Raw genomic sequence first — 16,708 nt, forward strand, 5'->3', positions numbered from 1 at the left:
TGCTTTTATTTGGCTGCATTAAGACTGAGCAGTGTCTGCAGTGTGCTGAAGGTCTTAAATTATCTTTAAAATTGCTGTTATGTAGCTGAAAGGCAGAATGGGAAATCCATCAGGATTGGCAGGGATCCTAGAGGGGAGAGATGGTACTGAGAGCAGGAGTTCCCTCATTGCTGGTTTTCTTCATTTTAGCAACCCAGAACAGTAAACCTTACTTACTATCAGCAGTCCAGCAGCTAAGACAGTCCTGCAATTCTGAAGTTTCAGATACTTTATGTATCTTGTTACTGTAACGTTATATTTCTTTTTCTCTTTCCTATGAGATCCTTGTATTCTGTGCTCTTTCACTTCTCCTTTTTAACCTTGGTCCTATTCCTAGAACAGATCGGCAGAGACGGAACTGCTGTGATTTTTTTTTAATTTTTTGGGGGTAGAGGCTGTTGTTTTTTCTCAAAGCATGTTGCTTCCTCCTTGCTTTTATTTAAGATCACACTTGTTTCAGATGTGCTGGCCATAGCTGAAGTTGCCTGCGTTTAGGCTTCCAGCTGGATCAGATCCTGAGATAAATGTCCGTTCATTTAAGGCATTAAGCTGCCCAGTGCTGCTTGCAGTTGGCTGAGATATCTCAGCTTGTTCTAATGTTCTTTAATGCTAGCTGTAGATGTAGATGTACTTGAACAAAGTGGTTTAGTGGTTTGTGGTAGCGAGGGTAATGGGAGGATGGTTGGACCAGATGATCTTGTAGGTCCTTTCCAACCTTGTGATTCTATGAAAAGGGTTCATAAGGACCCCTAAGCAACTCTTTCTTTCAAACGTCCATTGACAGATGTAAGCAGTTTTGAGCTGACAGCAAGATGGTGCAGCTCCTGGAGCTGTAAAATAAGCCAAGAAAGGTACACACCCCAGTGCTAGCTGGGTGCCTAGCCGACTGCACAACGCAGCCTGAGGCTTTGCAGCATATCGGGATGAGAGCAGTGCCGGCAGAACTGGGCTCGGCCCAGACTGAGCTAGCCTGGCTGTCCTGGTTCTGAGGATGCTCCAGCCCTGGTGCCGCGCGCCCTCCAGGGGCCGGAGGAAATGGCGGCCGCCACCACAACTCAGCGCCGCCCAGGGGCGGAGCCCGGTCCCGTTGGCGCCAAGCGGGGACGGCGGCTCCCGCCCTGCCCCTCCGCTCCCAGCCATGGCGGCCGCCGTGCCCGGCTACTCGCCGGGCTTCAAGAAGCCGCCGGCCACGCTGCGGCTGAAGCGCAAGCGGCCGCAGAGAAGCGAGCCCGCTGCCCCCCAGCCCTGCGGCGCGGCCCCGAGGGCCCCCTCGGCGTCCGTCCGCCGTAACCCCTTCTCCAGCCTGGACAACGCGCCGCGGCAGCCGGTCTGGCGGCAGAAGGAGCCGGCGCAGCCCGGGCGGGGGCCCGCCTCCACTGTGCCCTTCTGGCAGGTAGAGATCCGCCCTGAGGGGAAGGGGCTTGTGAGATTCCTCTGCAAAAAGCCTGTTTTAACGTTGTCAATCTCACGTTTTTTTCCTTCAGTTTTTAGAGTCTGCAGGAGAAGATAAGCCGGCCCGGAACGTGGAGCTCTCACAGGGAACAGACGTCCTGGCGCTGCCCGAGGTACGGGGCCTCGCGTAAGGATTCTGAAACGCCTCTTGCTGCATTGACCTCGGGAAAAGCCCGAGCTGATTAACTGCTTAAAGAAGGGGACTGGCTCTTCAGTGAGGTCCGATGGGATTGGGCACAGGGAGACGGTTTCAAACTTAAAGAGGGGACGTTTGGACTGGATATAAGGAAGAAGTCTTTTATAGTAAGGGTGGTGAGGCACTGGCACGGGTTTTCCAGAGAGGTGGTGGATGCCCCATCCCTAGAGACACTCAAGGTCAGGCTGGACGGGGCTGTGAGCACCTGATGGAGCTGTGGCTGTCCCTGCTCATGACAAAGGAGTTGGACCAGATGGCCTTTAAAGGACCCTTAAAGATCAACTCAAGTCAAAAGATTCTATGATTCTACATACTTAGAATTTGGTGGTACATCTTTAGATGTACTAAAATGTCAGCATTTGAGAAAATTCTCTAAGCTGCCTAAATAGGAAAGAGAATAACAGTCCTTGGCAGAGCTTCAGGCTGATGGTGTCAGAGGCTTTTATAGGTTCAGAAACTTAAGCTCAGAGTAACTTAGAACAGAAAAACTTCTCAGACCAAACCATCCTGGAACTCCAACATTTTTTGTTATCCTCTGGGAAGCCTAAGTATGCGCTCCTGATTTAGTGCAAGTAGTTCCTTACAAGGGAGAGACTTGTAGTGTACTGTTAAAGTGAGTTAGGCAGAAACTTACAAGAAACAGCAGGTTCGCCTTCTCCTTGTGAAGGCTGTGGAGCTCCACTAGTGCCTTGTAACAGCCACTGTCCTGTTTAGGATCTGCTCTGCCTGCCAGGAGGGGTGTATTGAGCCAGGATGGGAGGAAGCCTGACCATGTGAAAACGTGCATAGGCAGCTGCATCATTGATTGTTTGGTTTTATTAATTGACTGTGGATTAACTGATGCTGTTTCCATTTTTAAAGGATCTTCATTTACCTGTTCCTACCCCTGATGTCCCCCCCTCACCGAGACACGAGTTTCCTGCAGACTGGAGTATCAAAACACGACTTCTGTTTACGTCTTCTCAACCTTTCACTTGGGCAGAGCATTTAAAAGCACAGGAGGAAGCTCAGGGGTTTGTTCAGCATTGCAGAGCAGCAGAAATAAACTTGCCACAGAGTGTACAGGTAATGAAACTTCAGACGGGAGCTGGAAGCTGCTGCTTTATAAGGGGGAACCTTTGCACCTCTCCCTAAATGTACTGGCAGTGAAGATTTGCTTGTTTTGTTCTGGTCTTACTTGTGTAGAGAATAAGGCTCATGTAGACAGCTATTTAGTTCCATCCACTGCGTACTCAAAAATGTCATCTGTGGCAAACTGGTGACTGAGTGGGTTGTTAATTTCAACTGCGAGCAGTTTCCTGTCGCTGCCCATCTTCAGTCTGGCTTAATCACAAACCTGTGATACCATTTTTTTAGCACCTAATCCATTTTATTTTTTTTTTTTTAATTCCATCAGTTGCGATGCTGCCTTAAATAAAGTATTTCTGTTCTCCTAAAATACTTCTTATAATCTAGGAACCAAAACTGTCCACAGAACTGCGTTGTGCCTTTCAGCAGAGCCTTGTTTACTGGCTTCACCCATCACTGTCGTGGCTGCAGCTGTTCCCTCGTATTGGAGCAGACAGAAAGATAGCAGGAAAAGCCTGTCCATGGGCACAGGATGAGGCCTTGCAACAAGCACTGATGAGCGACTGGTAAGTGGAGCCAAAGTGTAGGTAGTAAGATCAAGATCCTAGGATTTAAATCAGCGTAAGTTCCTTCTGTTTTTATGAGAATATGTTTGATTTATTGGTTGTTTAATTATTTTAGCTGGTCCGCACTTAGTTTGAGGATCAGGTTAGGGACTGCCTCTAAGACCAAAGCTACCTTGGTGTGTTTAATGTCCTCCTCTGACCGCAGTTGATTCGGATTTCTGTGAATCCTGTTAGTAGGTTGCCGTTGGTGCTCCATGTAAAACTACACATTGGATGGCAAGTATGCAAGAAAAGCGTAGTACTTGCAAATAGGCTGTGCTTCACAGGAGTTCAGAGCAACTTCCTGGATGCTGAGTGCATATGAAAATCAGACTAATATCAGTTATTGTGGTCTCAAGCCTGGCTGGAGCACACATCAATAACACCCAGCCAAATCCAGCTTGATCCATCAGCAGCAAAGGATTTCAATTACAAAATTGGTTTTTTGTTTGTTTGTTTGTTTTTTCCCCTCATTTGCAGGTCTGTCAGCTTTACTTCTCTATACAATCTGCTCAAAGCCAAGCTGTGCCCCTACTTCTATGTGTGCACTTACCAGTTTACTGTCCTGTTCCGTGCAGCTGGTCTGGCGGGAAGTGATGTTATCACAGCAGTGATTGCTCCCACCACCAGAGGTTTAAGGGAAGCCATGAGAAATGAAGGTGAGGTGAAACCAATCTGACTTACATTTTAATAACCAATACATAGCATTTGCTGTGCATTCCAAAACCACTCATTGCTTTCTTTGCTCTTCTCTTCAAGGCATAGAGTTTTCTCTACCTTTGGTAGAAGAAAGTAGAAGCAGAAAACAGAAAAACTCTGAAGGGAATTTGGAAACAGAAGTTGCTCATGACCCTGAAGTGGGTAGAAGCCCTGAGAATGGCGAGTATGTCATAAATCTAAAATGCTGCAGTTGTGAGGCATTTCTGGACTCCTGCACATTTTATTTGAAAAGTTCTGAGAAAGTTTTATCCTCCTAAAAGTGATCCTGTTTCTTAGGGAAGCTGCTTCAAGTGATGATGATGATGATGGTTTCTCTTGGCTTGAGGAGATGGGAGTCCAAGACAAGGTTAAAAAACCAGATGCTGTTTCTATTAAACTGTATCCTTTCTTTTTGTCTCGCCACTTACTGCAGTGGAAAGCCCTGCAGCTGTTGCCTTTTGGTGAATCCAAGAGGAATGTCCTTCCAACTTCTGAGACTTACCCTGCACCAGTGCATCATAAGTGGGGGAATCAGGGGAATCCCTACAAAAGCAGACTCCTGCTCTAAACTGAGCTGCTAATGTTTTTATGTTTTGATGCAAGAATCATAGTAAAAGTAGGAGTTGCAAGCTTTGTTTTAATAACTGCTACCTGCCAGCTGTAAGACACTGGACCTGAAAACATTCCTTCTCTCACAGCTTTAATAATCAGTCAGGTGTAAGATGCTGCCAAGTAATCGATGTAAGGAATCTGAATGAGCTCAAGGCTTGTTTTTTTTTTGGAGAAACTATTTGTTTTAATGATTGGTCAAAGGTAGAGGGGCAGTGGGGTTTGTTCTGGAGTTGCTGTGCTGCTTAAGTTTTTCCCTCGACTCTGGTCAATTCAGTCGTAAAGAGAAGCATGAAGTGCAGGTGGATCACAGACCTGAATCCCTCGCAGTGGTGAAAGGAACAAACACGTTCACTTTATTGAACTTCCTGATAAACTGTAAGAGCCTGGTGGCTGTTGCAGGTCCACAGGCAGGGCTTCCTCCCACTCTATTGTCTCCTGTTGCTTTCCGAGGTGGAACAATGCAAACGCTCAAAGTAAGTAATGCAGCAATCTCTTTTCCTGTAATAAGCAGAAAGCTCTACCTTCTGGTACAGCAGAGTGATTTTTGATGCTAGAGCCTGAATTGGCATTGACTGTAATGTGGACTTCCTCCAGAGTCATCTTTACCCACGTAACCTGTGGTGCTGAACTGAAATCCCACTATTTCTACCTATCCTAATAGCTGTTAAGTAGTTCCCAGATTGTAAAAACGTTCTTAGAAGATTCGCCTTTGAATGCTACTGAGATCATACAGGGTCTGCTGAGATGATATTTCACCAGGCAATGAGAGCCTCTGACCTGTAACTGTGGGAGGTGGTGGGCACTAACTGTTACGCTCCCTGTGCCGACAGCGCAGTCCTCTGCCACTGGAGAAGCTGCTCATGTGGTATGCAAAGTTCTTCTGCACATGATTTCCCTAATACTTTAAAATACTCAGTTCTAGGAGCTGTTAGAGATGCTAAAAACATAATACTCGCATGTACTGAAGCTGATATTTTAAAATATTTTGAGCTTTTCACAGGCTTATGGCACTGCAGTATGAAGGTGTATGAACAACCATCTTGATTTGGTTTCAAAATGTAATCCTGCGTGCTGTTGGTTTCAGGCTCGTAGTATGAACGCAAAAGCCAGGGTCCGCCTGGCATATGAAGATATCTTCAGTTTGGAGATCGTAGGCCCTGTCCTGCCTCATTCTCTCCACTTGCTGACCATGCTGCTGCAGTCTGCACAGCAGGGAGCATTTTCTGCAGTGCTGTATACGCACGAGCCAACGGCTGTGTTTAACGCTAATCTCCATAATGCGAGCCCTGCCTTAAAGAAGGTAAGTAAACTAGAGAAGACAGCCTTTCCTGTTAGGAACACTATCTTTATTACAAACCGTTGGGTGCTGAGAGATAAGCTACTTAATGCGTGGGTTTATACCCCACTGTGATGGCCACACGGCGGTCACTGTGGCTCAGAAATGGGCTCATCAGAAAACTAGCTTTTTGGGAGCTCCCCAAAGGTACATAAATGAACATCGAAAACTACAGCTATTTCAGACAGAAATGTGTATTGCGTGTTTCTCTTCTTCAGGAAACCGTAAGTAAAGACCTGCTGAAGTGTGGGCTGCATTCTAAAACTTTGGATCAACTGAGTCAGGTGCCAACACTGGGAAAATCTTCCCTCCGGTTTCTGGAAATGAAGGACTCTGCATATGCCTGGAAGTCTTAGGTACGTGCTGTTTGGAGGAGGTGGAGCACAAAGCTCTCCAGTGTGAAGTTGCTGCGCTTCCTTCAGGCCTGCAGGGCAGCACCCATGCTGTTAGAGGAGCTAAGTAACCTAGTTGAACGTCACAGCCAACTCTTGCACATCACAGCAATAGAACGCGGTGAGGGGTTTTCGGAGGAAATTGAGGAAAAGGCCCTGGACATCTCCTTTTGTATTTTAGAAAGCATTTTTAAAAATAAAATTTTATAAAATGGTCTGCTTTTGATCTGAATTCAGGGTGGAAGGCCTGTATTTTTTTCACCTATGTGTATATTCTATTCTGAAACACAGAACTGCTGCTACTGCTCAGTGCAGTAATGTGTAGCCACTTCTGCGGGGTGGAATTCTTTTATTACCTCTGAGCCCTGCTTACAGCACTGAGCCAGAAGCTTGGCCTACATCTCAGCACTTTACACCTCTTGGTTGAGGTGTAACTTCAACTGCAAAAACCAGAAATCAGATGGGTACAAACAGTTCCAATTGCATCTGAATCAGATTAAAAGGCTGGGAGCCCCAGAACTGCTGCCATAATCCTCCAACACTGCCATCTTCATTTACTTACTTAAAAATCTTATTTTAAACAGGCAGTTTATACAATGGAGCGTGCACCAGAACAAGTTAGAACAACACAATAGGGTTATGACACCTGATGGAAGCAGAGGAAATGAAAGGCAGCAAGGTGATGCAGCTCTGTTCATATCAAGAGCCTATGTTCAGGTTTAATGTAATCTGTTACGCTACTGCTGCTTTGGAGATGTGTATAATGTCATTTATCACACAGCTATCAGGTGAGCCTCTTCCTGCAGCAAAAAATAGTAGATCTGAAGAGCAGTAAGTAGAATACCATCATGCTTATGCACTCAGCAAGATTTGTAATTCTGGTATTTTGCACAGAAAAGAATAATACTTGTAGTCACGCAACCTTTATTTTCACTACAGTGGTGTCCTGTTCACCTGACATCATTCTGAAGCAGTGATAGTCTGCTTGATGGACCTAACAACCAGCTCTGTAAGCAAATCACTGCAGACTGAGGCAGTTACACGAGTACTGTGTAGGTTTACAGTGTTACTGCACAGTAACTACCATGGCACTGGCAGGGTCATAGTACAGAGAAGACCAGGGCATCAGGAAAGCCTAGACAGACCTCAATTCAAGTCCCTACCTTACAGTACAAAAGGACAGCTTTAGATCTTTAGATCTAGGGTGTCAGACAACTGGAGAGAAACCAGCACCAATTCTGGCAAGCCTGGCAGTTATTATACTTGACTTTGCTGTTTCTCCAGCCCTCTATTTTAAAACTACAGTTGACTGTCTGGAACTGGTTCTGGTGGCTGCTGGCTCTACGTGCTCAGGCACCACAGGGAAATTGGAAGCACTATCAGTGAAAGCACTTCTAGGAAAGCAATCCTGCAACAACAAAAACCCAGCAGGCACAGAGATGCCTTCGAGTTCCAGGAGTCCATTCACTTTTGAGACAGCTGAAGTGCCCCATAAATAAACAGGTCCCGAGAGAGTGTTTCCTAGTTACTCTTTTTAATAGGACTACTTGTCTATTCCTGCATGCAAAGGACACTCCAACCAAATTTACAAACTGAACAGAAGGACATCTCCGCACTAAATTCATTTATCATTCTAAACAACAGGAATGAAACTAAAACAGAAACCCCGAAGTCAAGAAGTGTCATAATTGAAGTATTACAGATATTAATATTGTAAGTATTGAAAATCAAAGGTTAGATCTACATACAGTACCACGTCTTTTAAGGCGTGAAATCCAGAATTTGCCTGAACAGTTACTTTTGAAATGGAGTCTTCTATGGGACTGAATTCATCTGTTCCTCAAAACATATCTTTCCAATATACACGGAGAATATAAACCCCGAAAGAACAAAATTAACAAAGTACAACAGATTATGTTCCAGATAATGAACAGATCCAAAACCTGTGCTTATATGGACACCACGGACGGAACAGCACGAGCAACACTGCTGATGTTTTAACTGTATCAGCAGATATTTGAACAGAAGCCTGAATAGGAGCTGCCTCCCACATCCTGAGTTAACAGCTTTGAGTCAGACATCAGAAAGCTGGACTTGCCTAAAATGGATACAATACCCAGTTCTCCCACAGTCCGTCTTTCCATCGCTGTACCATCTGCTTAGCTTTGTTTCTCAACCTTACAACTTGTTCAGAAAATGAGGCGAGGAGATCTTCAAACAATTTTACACAGAGACTGAAGGTGAGAAGCCAAAGGGAGAAAACTTTAATTAGAGACAACTACGTCCACAAGAAGAAAAAAAAAAGTTGTCATTTCTAGAGTGCTTTGATAGACTAATAAAGGGGGTTATTTTGTGGGTGTGTGGTGGACAACACAGCACTGCTTCTCTGCTGTATGCAAAACGAGACACTGGTACTTGTCCACTGAGGGCAAAGGAAGATACCTTGTTCAGTAACAGCTGAGAGCACACACAAATAATTTGCGGAGGAAGAGCTACTATTAATTCATCACCTCCAAGATCCTACTGCCATTGCAAAGGTCGTTCACTTTAGGCCTGAGCACAGTCCTATTGCATACAAATTGTAATTTGTTCCTGTTCCCGATGAAGCTCTGGTCACTTGATGTAATACAAAAAAAATCCTCAAAGACTTTTCGGAAATAAGCACCTGAACTACCACAGTAATTAAGTACTGCTGCAATCCCGGCAGTCTGCTCAAAACACAGACAAATCTGGCTAAAGGTGTACAATGCCCTTTCCAATTCAAAGTGCACATAGCTAAAGAACTAATACTTCTTAAATTAAGAGGAAAAAAAAAATAAAAGGAAAAGCTTCCTATATCCTTTCCCTTATCAAACTGCCACAACTCTGGATCAGATTGTCTCCTTGAGGGCAGAGTACCGTTACAGAAAATGCAAGCTCAAGGAGTTCATTTGGTAATAGTCCAAAGCAAGTGAAGTTGCCTAGAACAGATTCCACAGCTCTAATGGCTGCTGCTACTCTTGTTAAGCGATACGTTTGCACTGTGCGTTTCTTCATAAAGCTCTTTTGGCATAGATTTTAATTACTGCTTACTGACCAGCGATTAAGATTATGAACTTGTGCTGCTTTATTGACCAAGTTGGGTACAACAATTTAAGCATCATTCTATTCCCTCCCTCCCCCCAGTCCAGTTGTAGATTTGTTAGACTTTAAAATTCACATTAACCACAAATCCATACAATCAACATCAGGCAGTGTGTTAATTTGTTTGGAATAGACAACTCCATCATCTCCCTTCTCAGAACATGCAGGGAGAGTCACTTTTACATCTCAAAAGTCTCGCTGGTTCCATTGCTAGACTTTCTGCCATCCCTTTTAAAGCAAGACTTTTGCCTCATCGCGTACGTCCTAGAGGATGAGCTGCATGGCCAGCTGCGGTGCAGCACCGAGTGAAACCCCAAACAAAACTCCAAGAGAAGCGGCGGCGTTAGCACTGTACAACAGGGCTGCTACCACGGCTCCCTCTCTCCCAGGGGTCACAGTACTGGCCCGGTATCTGCCCAGCAGTACACGCCAGCCTCGACTAGACTAAGGTAAGCTGCGTGGTCTTTTACCAGCTTTCACCAGGCAAAAGTGCAAGAGTAGCTTTACCGAGACCAGGGAAAACTGCAGCATAGTACAAAACAGTATGAAAGTGTTAACATTCCATATCGAGGAGAGATCGCATGAGTTTTAAAACAAGGGTTTAGATTACTGATGCCTCCAGAGTCTGTCGTCTGATTTAGTCATTTAAGAAATAATTACATCACTAATGTAAACAATATAAACATACCAAAAACTAAGTATGATTTAAATACATTTTGATGGTACAAAAGAAAAACCTGAAGGTGTCTGTACAGTTTTTACAACGTGGGAATTGCCAATGTATTTACAACATGAAAGGGCAAATACCATTTTTGTGCAGAGTAAAATTATCTGAAATAATGTCAATATAAAAAACAATATCTAGCGGTGTGAGGCACTCCTAAACATGGTGGTATTGACCATGCTTTCCTTTGGTACAAGTCCCATCGCTTGGAGAGCCGCAGTTGCTGCTGTGGCTTTAGCATGCTTCTTATTAAGGCTGGCAAAAGTAGGCCTGTATTCATTTCCATTGACTCTCACCTGTTTGAGACGGATGGAAAAAGGACATGTTAGGAAGTGCCTCACGTCTAGCCTGCAAGAATCACCTCCAGATGGAAATCGTTAACACAAGATAGCACAACAGAAAAAAAAACAAAACAGATCACATTCTAAGATACCTAAAAGTAAAAAACGACCGAGTCTTTTCACTATCTTTACAATTGTATTTGCACCACACCTGCAAACAAGAAGCAAGAATATGATTCCACACAAGTTAATCATTTTAGTAAGCCGTGGAATGGTATCACAGTTCCTTGATGGATTTGCAGATTAATGCGCTGGAGAGACCTGATATGGCTTTCACAGAAACAGGGCTCTGATACTCTAGCACTGAGACACTGCCCAGCATACCCCAGCCACCTCTGGAATACAGAAATATAAAGATGAATTTAATATCACACTTTAATAGACAAGCTAACAGTAAACAAACAAATTCAGACTCACCTTAAAGATGAAGTGTTTGCGATGATCAGGCCCACTATCATCCACCAACACAAACTCAGGTGGTGACCATCTTCTTTTGTTACAGATCTCCATCAATGCAGAAACTGGATGCTTGCCTTAAAGCCAAAATGCATTTGAAATTTCAGTGCTGCTATTCATTTTCAATGAACCTTTTGAGCTTTTCCAAAGATGATCAAAATCTCACCTGAAAGATCCTTCATCACAACATAATGTCCAGATCTCTTTTGCGCCTTCTCTCCCACAGCAACAAGCCCTGAACAAAACATGAAGTTTGTATATGTGAGTCTCACCTTACTTATGAAAATTCAGATATCATAAAGCATGACATGTTATCAGTGGAGACAAAATATGGTGACATCATACAAATGCTTTTCAGAAGTCTTTCAAACTTCCCTTTCACCCAGCATTTTTTTTCCCTCCATGCTACACACATTCTTATGAGTGCTCCAGTAACATTCTTCACAACCAGCTAGTAGAAGACTTTGGGTAGACTTATGCAAGTCAGAAAACGTGGTTTTCTGCATCTTCTTTGGAGAAATACTGAACAAGAGATAAAGACATCTTCTTGTTCACTATTAACATGTGCCGTGCAACCCAAAAGCCATCCAATATCGTAACAGTTTGCCCTTAAGCATACTAGGCATGTGAAGTATTTCTGTTTGACTATAAAGAGTGTATCTAGCACGTCCTTTTATCACATGAAACAGTAGTAACACTTCCAACATTGTGCTTTCTTTATTAGGGATATATATTTCATGTCCAAGTTCACAGCCTAATTACATTGATTTCAGTCACACTGAAATACCAAGTACCAGATAAACATGCAACTGGGCCCAGCAGGAGTAAAAATTTCAGTGGAAGCCACTGTGGAACACAGAAGCCAAACACTTTTGCTTTTGAAATCTCTCAAGAGCAAAGGATAAAGCATAACAACTGTCAAAAATGTACCAAATACCAATAACTACACCGTACTTACCAAGAGAATCAGGTTTCTTTCCATTCATTTTGCCCTTACCTTAAATACCTGCAACTGAACTAAATATGTGGTGAACAGTGGTTCAAAACTTCTCAAGACTTCATTCCTTCAGTATTACTTTGTTCCTTACCTCTCTTTGTTTCTGTTCCTTGCTTTGGTGAATAAAGACATGGAGATACTGCACTTGTTTCCAGTTCCTTCTGTTCCTTCAGCTTTTTTTTTTTTTTTTTTTTTTTTTTTTGCTTGCTTACTGGTTTTACTTGAAAAGAAAACCTTCCTCTCCTTACCAGATTTTCATCCCAATATTCATGCAGCTCTTACACGACTTCTCAGGTGGCATTAAGCCACACAGTCTTTTCCTTTTTTTTTTTCCCCTCCTTACAGAAGCTGATATGAAAAACATCCAAGAAGTTTCCCCCAAACAAAAAACTCTTAGTTCATTCATCTGCATTAATACTGCTTTTCCTCCCTCCACATCTCACCCGTCATGGTGGATTCTCAGAAAGGCTGCACCAGACTCCAATCAGCTCTGCTATTTGCTGAGAGCTGGTGCACCAAGCTCCTTTAAACAGAGACAACAGCAACTTACTGGATGACAGCAAAGCACAAGAAGGCTTCTGTTTCAATGCTGCCTCTCAGAGGATCACAGACGTGACTTGGTGTCCAGAAAAAACAAGGTCTAATGAAAAGCCATGGCACAGGCAGACCTTTGCTTCATGTCTTAGTACAACCCAATGAATAGCTCCTCAGCAAACTGCTTGTTCCCATACCTAAAAACAATATTTTCTTTTGGGGATAAGTTCTAAAAACGTGGAGGTTTCTGTCTGCTTGTGTTTCAGATTGGTTGGGGTTTGGTTTTGGTTGTGTGCTTGTTGTTTTTTCGTTTTGATCTGCAAACTGGTTACTTACTGACAGACCTTGTATAAAAACGTCCACCTTCCAGTGGCATACATATACCAAGTGGTTTCTTCCAAAGCCTTTAAGAGTCTTTAAGCCTCCACACTGAACTTAGGAAGGTTTGACTTTCTACACATGTAAACATTTAAGAACACTTGCGTATCAAGTTTTTCACCTAATTGTCTCAAATATATAATCACTGCTCAGCTACTCCTTTACAACACATGAAGCACTTGCTTCTCCATAATAAGCTGTCACTTACAAATGTATACTTAGCCCACTATTAGTAAGTATTCTATATCAACACAACACATTCAGATTTTTTTGGTGAAAATCAAACACTTCATCTATTAAAGACATATAAAAACATGTGTATTAAACAGATAAGAATTAAGCAAAGCCCATCCATCACAAGGGTTAGCAGTATTTACAGGTGATCTACCACGTGCCAGAGACTGCTCTCTTTGAGCTCCATCTCACTGCTTCCCCGTGTCACTGAGCAGACACCAAGCTCTCTGTTACAGACTGCCCAGCACAACGTGGATCTGAACCTGCTTCACACCTTGAAATTTCAATTGAAAATTCCACAAGGAAATTTCTATCTGAAACCACACGAAGACCCGGGTGCACACTTTCTAAGATGAGAAACTTGAGCTGTAACAAAGCTGTGTAGCACTAAAACTGTTTTAATTTATGAAACAGTCACAGGTTGTGCAACAGTACTGCCTCTCTCCCGCGATATGAAACAATGCAAGTGATATAATTAGCAGCTAACTCTTCCCTCCTCATCACAAAAATCCACTCTTGCATTATGCAGGCTGCTTTAAAAAAATAACATTCAAATTGACCGTTCTCAATTTTTTCCCTCTGACTGACATTCATAAAACTACACTCAAAGAACTCTTACCAGCATGAGACAGCACCTACAAAGACCAGAGCAACTGAATAACAGTTACAGAAAGAACACTTTTCTGATACTTTCTTGGTAATCACTGTCACCAGAGTATCTTTTCCCCCTTTAAATGAAAGGTTGCAAAGAAAAACAGCTGAAAAGCAAGTCTGCACATCATTCACATTAAACTGAAATGTACATTATTGTTGTGTCCTGCAATTTCAAACTGCTGCACTTCTGCTTATAAAATCGTAGTATACTGCTAGGTTTTAAGAATTTGAAAAGCAATAGGTCTTTTCCTAACTTAGGATTTCTCCTACCTTAATATTCAAACTGAATTATTTTGTGTTTTAACCACTGGTTTGATCAAGTGAGCATGGCTATCTCTGTACTGAGGTTAGCATCTCCAGAAATAAACTTCATGACGTTTGCATTTTTATGCTTTGTTTTCTTCAATTACGAGCACTGACTGAAGCAGGCACAAATCCATACTTCAAAGCATTTCATGCTTTAATATTAGTTGTGATCCATGTAATACATTAAAGATCTCCAGTTTGAGATTTTTTTATTTTTTGTTTTCACTATTTTTAATATTGAGGAGATCAATTACAAGGATGATTTCTGCAGTCAATGTTAATTTGTTTACTTTGATAACATGCATAATTGAACAATTAAACGATAAATTCCATGTATATTATTTGAAGTTTTAAAATTTTCTGTAGGTATTTCAGATGGAAAGCTTTTCATAAACACCTCCTCTGAATACAGAAGTCACACGGAATATGCTGGTAAGATGGCCAACTGTCTAAATCATGGTTAGACAGTGTAAGAAGCAGCTCGCTGCCTGCAAGTCTCTTCTATCAGATGAGACAAGTGCAGCAGTTTTCTACCTGTGGCCATGGACTTTATAAAGGAGAGGAAATAATGGACATTACAAAGGAGGAGAAATAATAAATGAAAGCAAGCAAGGAAACATCACTGCAGTTGAGCAGAGGTAGCTGTAACACGATCAAACTAGGAAATGGAAAAGCAGTTGAATCCAATGGCTAAGAAAGTAAACAACCCATTCAGAAGAGCTAAAAATCTGTGTGACACTCTCTTCATGTAAGGACTTCAGCTGTCACCACAGCTTAAAGACAATCGAGCATTCCACCTTCTACCCTGCCCCATTTCTGCTTCAGCCACTTTCTCTAGGCCAACCTCAGAGGCTTTTCATCCATTCATTTCCCTGTCCTTGCCTTTTCTGTATTTCCAACTGAAGTGTATCTCCAGTTTAAGAACCACATAGAAGCACTTTTTCCAGTGGAAGGCAAAGGTTAAGGGAAGTCAATGAACTTCCTGAAGAGTTCACCGGCATAAGGACAGCACCTACAAAAGTAATCCAGGCCCTGAAAGACTAGTCATCATTCTGTACATTTTTGCAGGGAAGCTGTACCTAGAAGCTTAATATTTCAAGCTATTTTGCCTACCTTGCAAAGAAGCGTAAGTTTGCACTGTCATAAAACACTTAAGGAAGCGCTTACCTTTTCGATCAGTCTTAAAGTCAACCATAATAGGCTCGACGCTGCCTTCTTTGTTTTTTCCAAGCCCTTCTCCTTCTCTCCAGCCCATTTTTCTCATCAGCTGAGCTCCCATTCCTCCAGTTACAGGGGCTGCTCTTAAGAACTGATCCTATCCAGAAAAAGAGAAGTAAGACAAATCCTAAAGTTAGGACTGGGCTTTTAAAAAACAAGCGGGAGCTTCCAAAAACTTTTCTAACAACCTTTCACAGACTCAATTCAGAAAAATACACCTTAGCTTTATGTACAGCTGTATAAACCAGAATTCACGCAGACACACAATACACAAATCAGTATTTTCCAAAAAGAACAACTTAAGAAAATCCTAACGCAATCCAAAAGTGCCAAGTGACCCATTTCCGACGTATGTACTTAATAAAACAATAACCGTTCAGTTTTAAACACACTACTTTGGTTCCAATGCATCTCTTCTCATCTTGTGAATGGAGGCAGTGTTTAACTGTTTAACTGGCAACAGTCGTGCCAAGTGTACCTATTTATTGAACAAAATACAAGCACATTTAGTAATGACATACAAATAGTGTTTACACGTATTTTAAATATTAAAAAATCCCCCGCTTTATTATACAGAAGTTGCACATTCAAGTTCTACTCTGAAAATCCACATGACACAGATACAGGTTTTTCTTTCCTCTTTTTTTAAAGGCAAAAAGGCGCTTAGCCACACAGCTTAGCAGCAGCAGTCGTCACAATCTTTCAAATCAAAATTAATACAATAGTCGTTAACTGTCGAAAGCTTATCAACAGAAATTTTAAAAATCTGTTTTGATGTAAAGAACTTTAAAAACTCCTTAAATGTTTACGTACCTAGGCCTCGATGGCCGCAGTGTTGTGAATAGTAGGGCTGGCATTGACCGTGGCAAGAAGGCAGCTACAAGGATTTGACCCTGAAACAAGTTTCCATATAGAGGGGTGAAAGTTCACAGGTTATTCTGTGAACTATCATCTCTCTTCTGCCCCACCCGCTGACCCAAGTAAGTAAGTCAATCATTTCCATCACAGCAAAAAACTGCTTGGCTTAAAATATACAAGTTTACACACTGGCACTGATAAGTCCATCAGGTATTTCTCATAGTAGGTTAGAGGATACAATGTCTAATATTTTTGTAGAGTTTTCACTTACTTTCAAAGCAAATTAATAGAACCTTTTTTTTTTTTTTTTTTTCCCTTTAATTTTGAGTTGTGCTTGCAAAAGTAAGAATTTCTAAGATTTGGACAATAACTGATTGAGTTCCTTGGTTTCAATTTGTATATAAACAAAAACAGAAGTCTTACTTTTGCAGAGACCAAGGATAATATCTTTTGAAGGGGATTAACTGTCCATTATTTGCAACTGAC

The 16,708-nt window shown here is 42.3% G+C and overlaps 2 protein-coding genes across 7 annotated transcripts in view; one reads left to right on the forward strand and one right to left on the reverse strand.

The window, feature by feature from the left end:
- Positions 1 to 14: 14 nt before the first annotated feature.
- Positions 15 to 6,651, forward strand: DONSON (DNA replication fork stabilization factor DONSON). Its single transcript, XM_052673862.1, has 10 exons — positions 15 to 1,432; positions 1,524 to 1,604; positions 2,549 to 2,752; positions 3,143 to 3,321; positions 3,841 to 4,019; positions 4,120 to 4,243; positions 4,357 to 4,458; positions 4,946 to 5,144; positions 5,756 to 5,971; positions 6,226 to 6,651. The coding sequence occupies exons 1-10, from the start codon at positions 1,031 to 1,033 to the stop codon at positions 6,361 to 6,363; spliced, it is 1,824 nt and encodes a 607-aa protein (XP_052529822.1). The 5' UTR covers positions 15 to 1,030; the 3' UTR covers positions 6,364 to 6,651.
- Positions 6,652 to 8,640: 1,989 nt separating this feature from the next.
- SON (SON DNA and RNA binding protein) overlaps positions 8,641 to 16,708 on the reverse strand; it is a 38,151-nt gene continuing 30,083 nt past the window's right edge. For 4 of the 6 annotated variants that reach the window (XM_052673851.1, XM_052673849.1, XM_052673850.1 and 1 more), the window contains 4 exons: positions 15,314 to 15,461; positions 11,210 to 11,278; positions 11,005 to 11,120; positions 8,641 to 10,542 (listed from right to left, as the gene is read on the reverse strand). In XM_052673851.1, coding sequence (XP_052529811.1) covers positions 10,384 to 10,542; positions 11,005 to 11,120; positions 11,210 to 11,278; positions 15,314 to 15,461 — 492 coding nt within the window. In that variant the 3' untranslated portion in view covers positions 8,641 to 10,383. Of the gene's footprint in view, positions 10,543 to 10,738; positions 10,923 to 11,004; positions 11,121 to 11,209; positions 11,279 to 15,313; positions 15,462 to 16,177; positions 16,258 to 16,708 lie in introns of those variants that run through there. The other 2 variants (XM_052673848.1, XM_052673852.1) reach the window with 2 other exon arrangements.

Source organism: Tympanuchus pallidicinctus, unplaced genomic scaffold, assembly GCF_026119805.1.
Source record: "Tympanuchus pallidicinctus isolate F22 unplaced genomic scaffold, pur_lepc_1.0 scaffold14, whole genome shotgun sequence".
Taxonomy (NCBI): domain Eukaryota; kingdom Metazoa; phylum Chordata; class Aves; order Galliformes; family Phasianidae; genus Tympanuchus; species Tympanuchus pallidicinctus.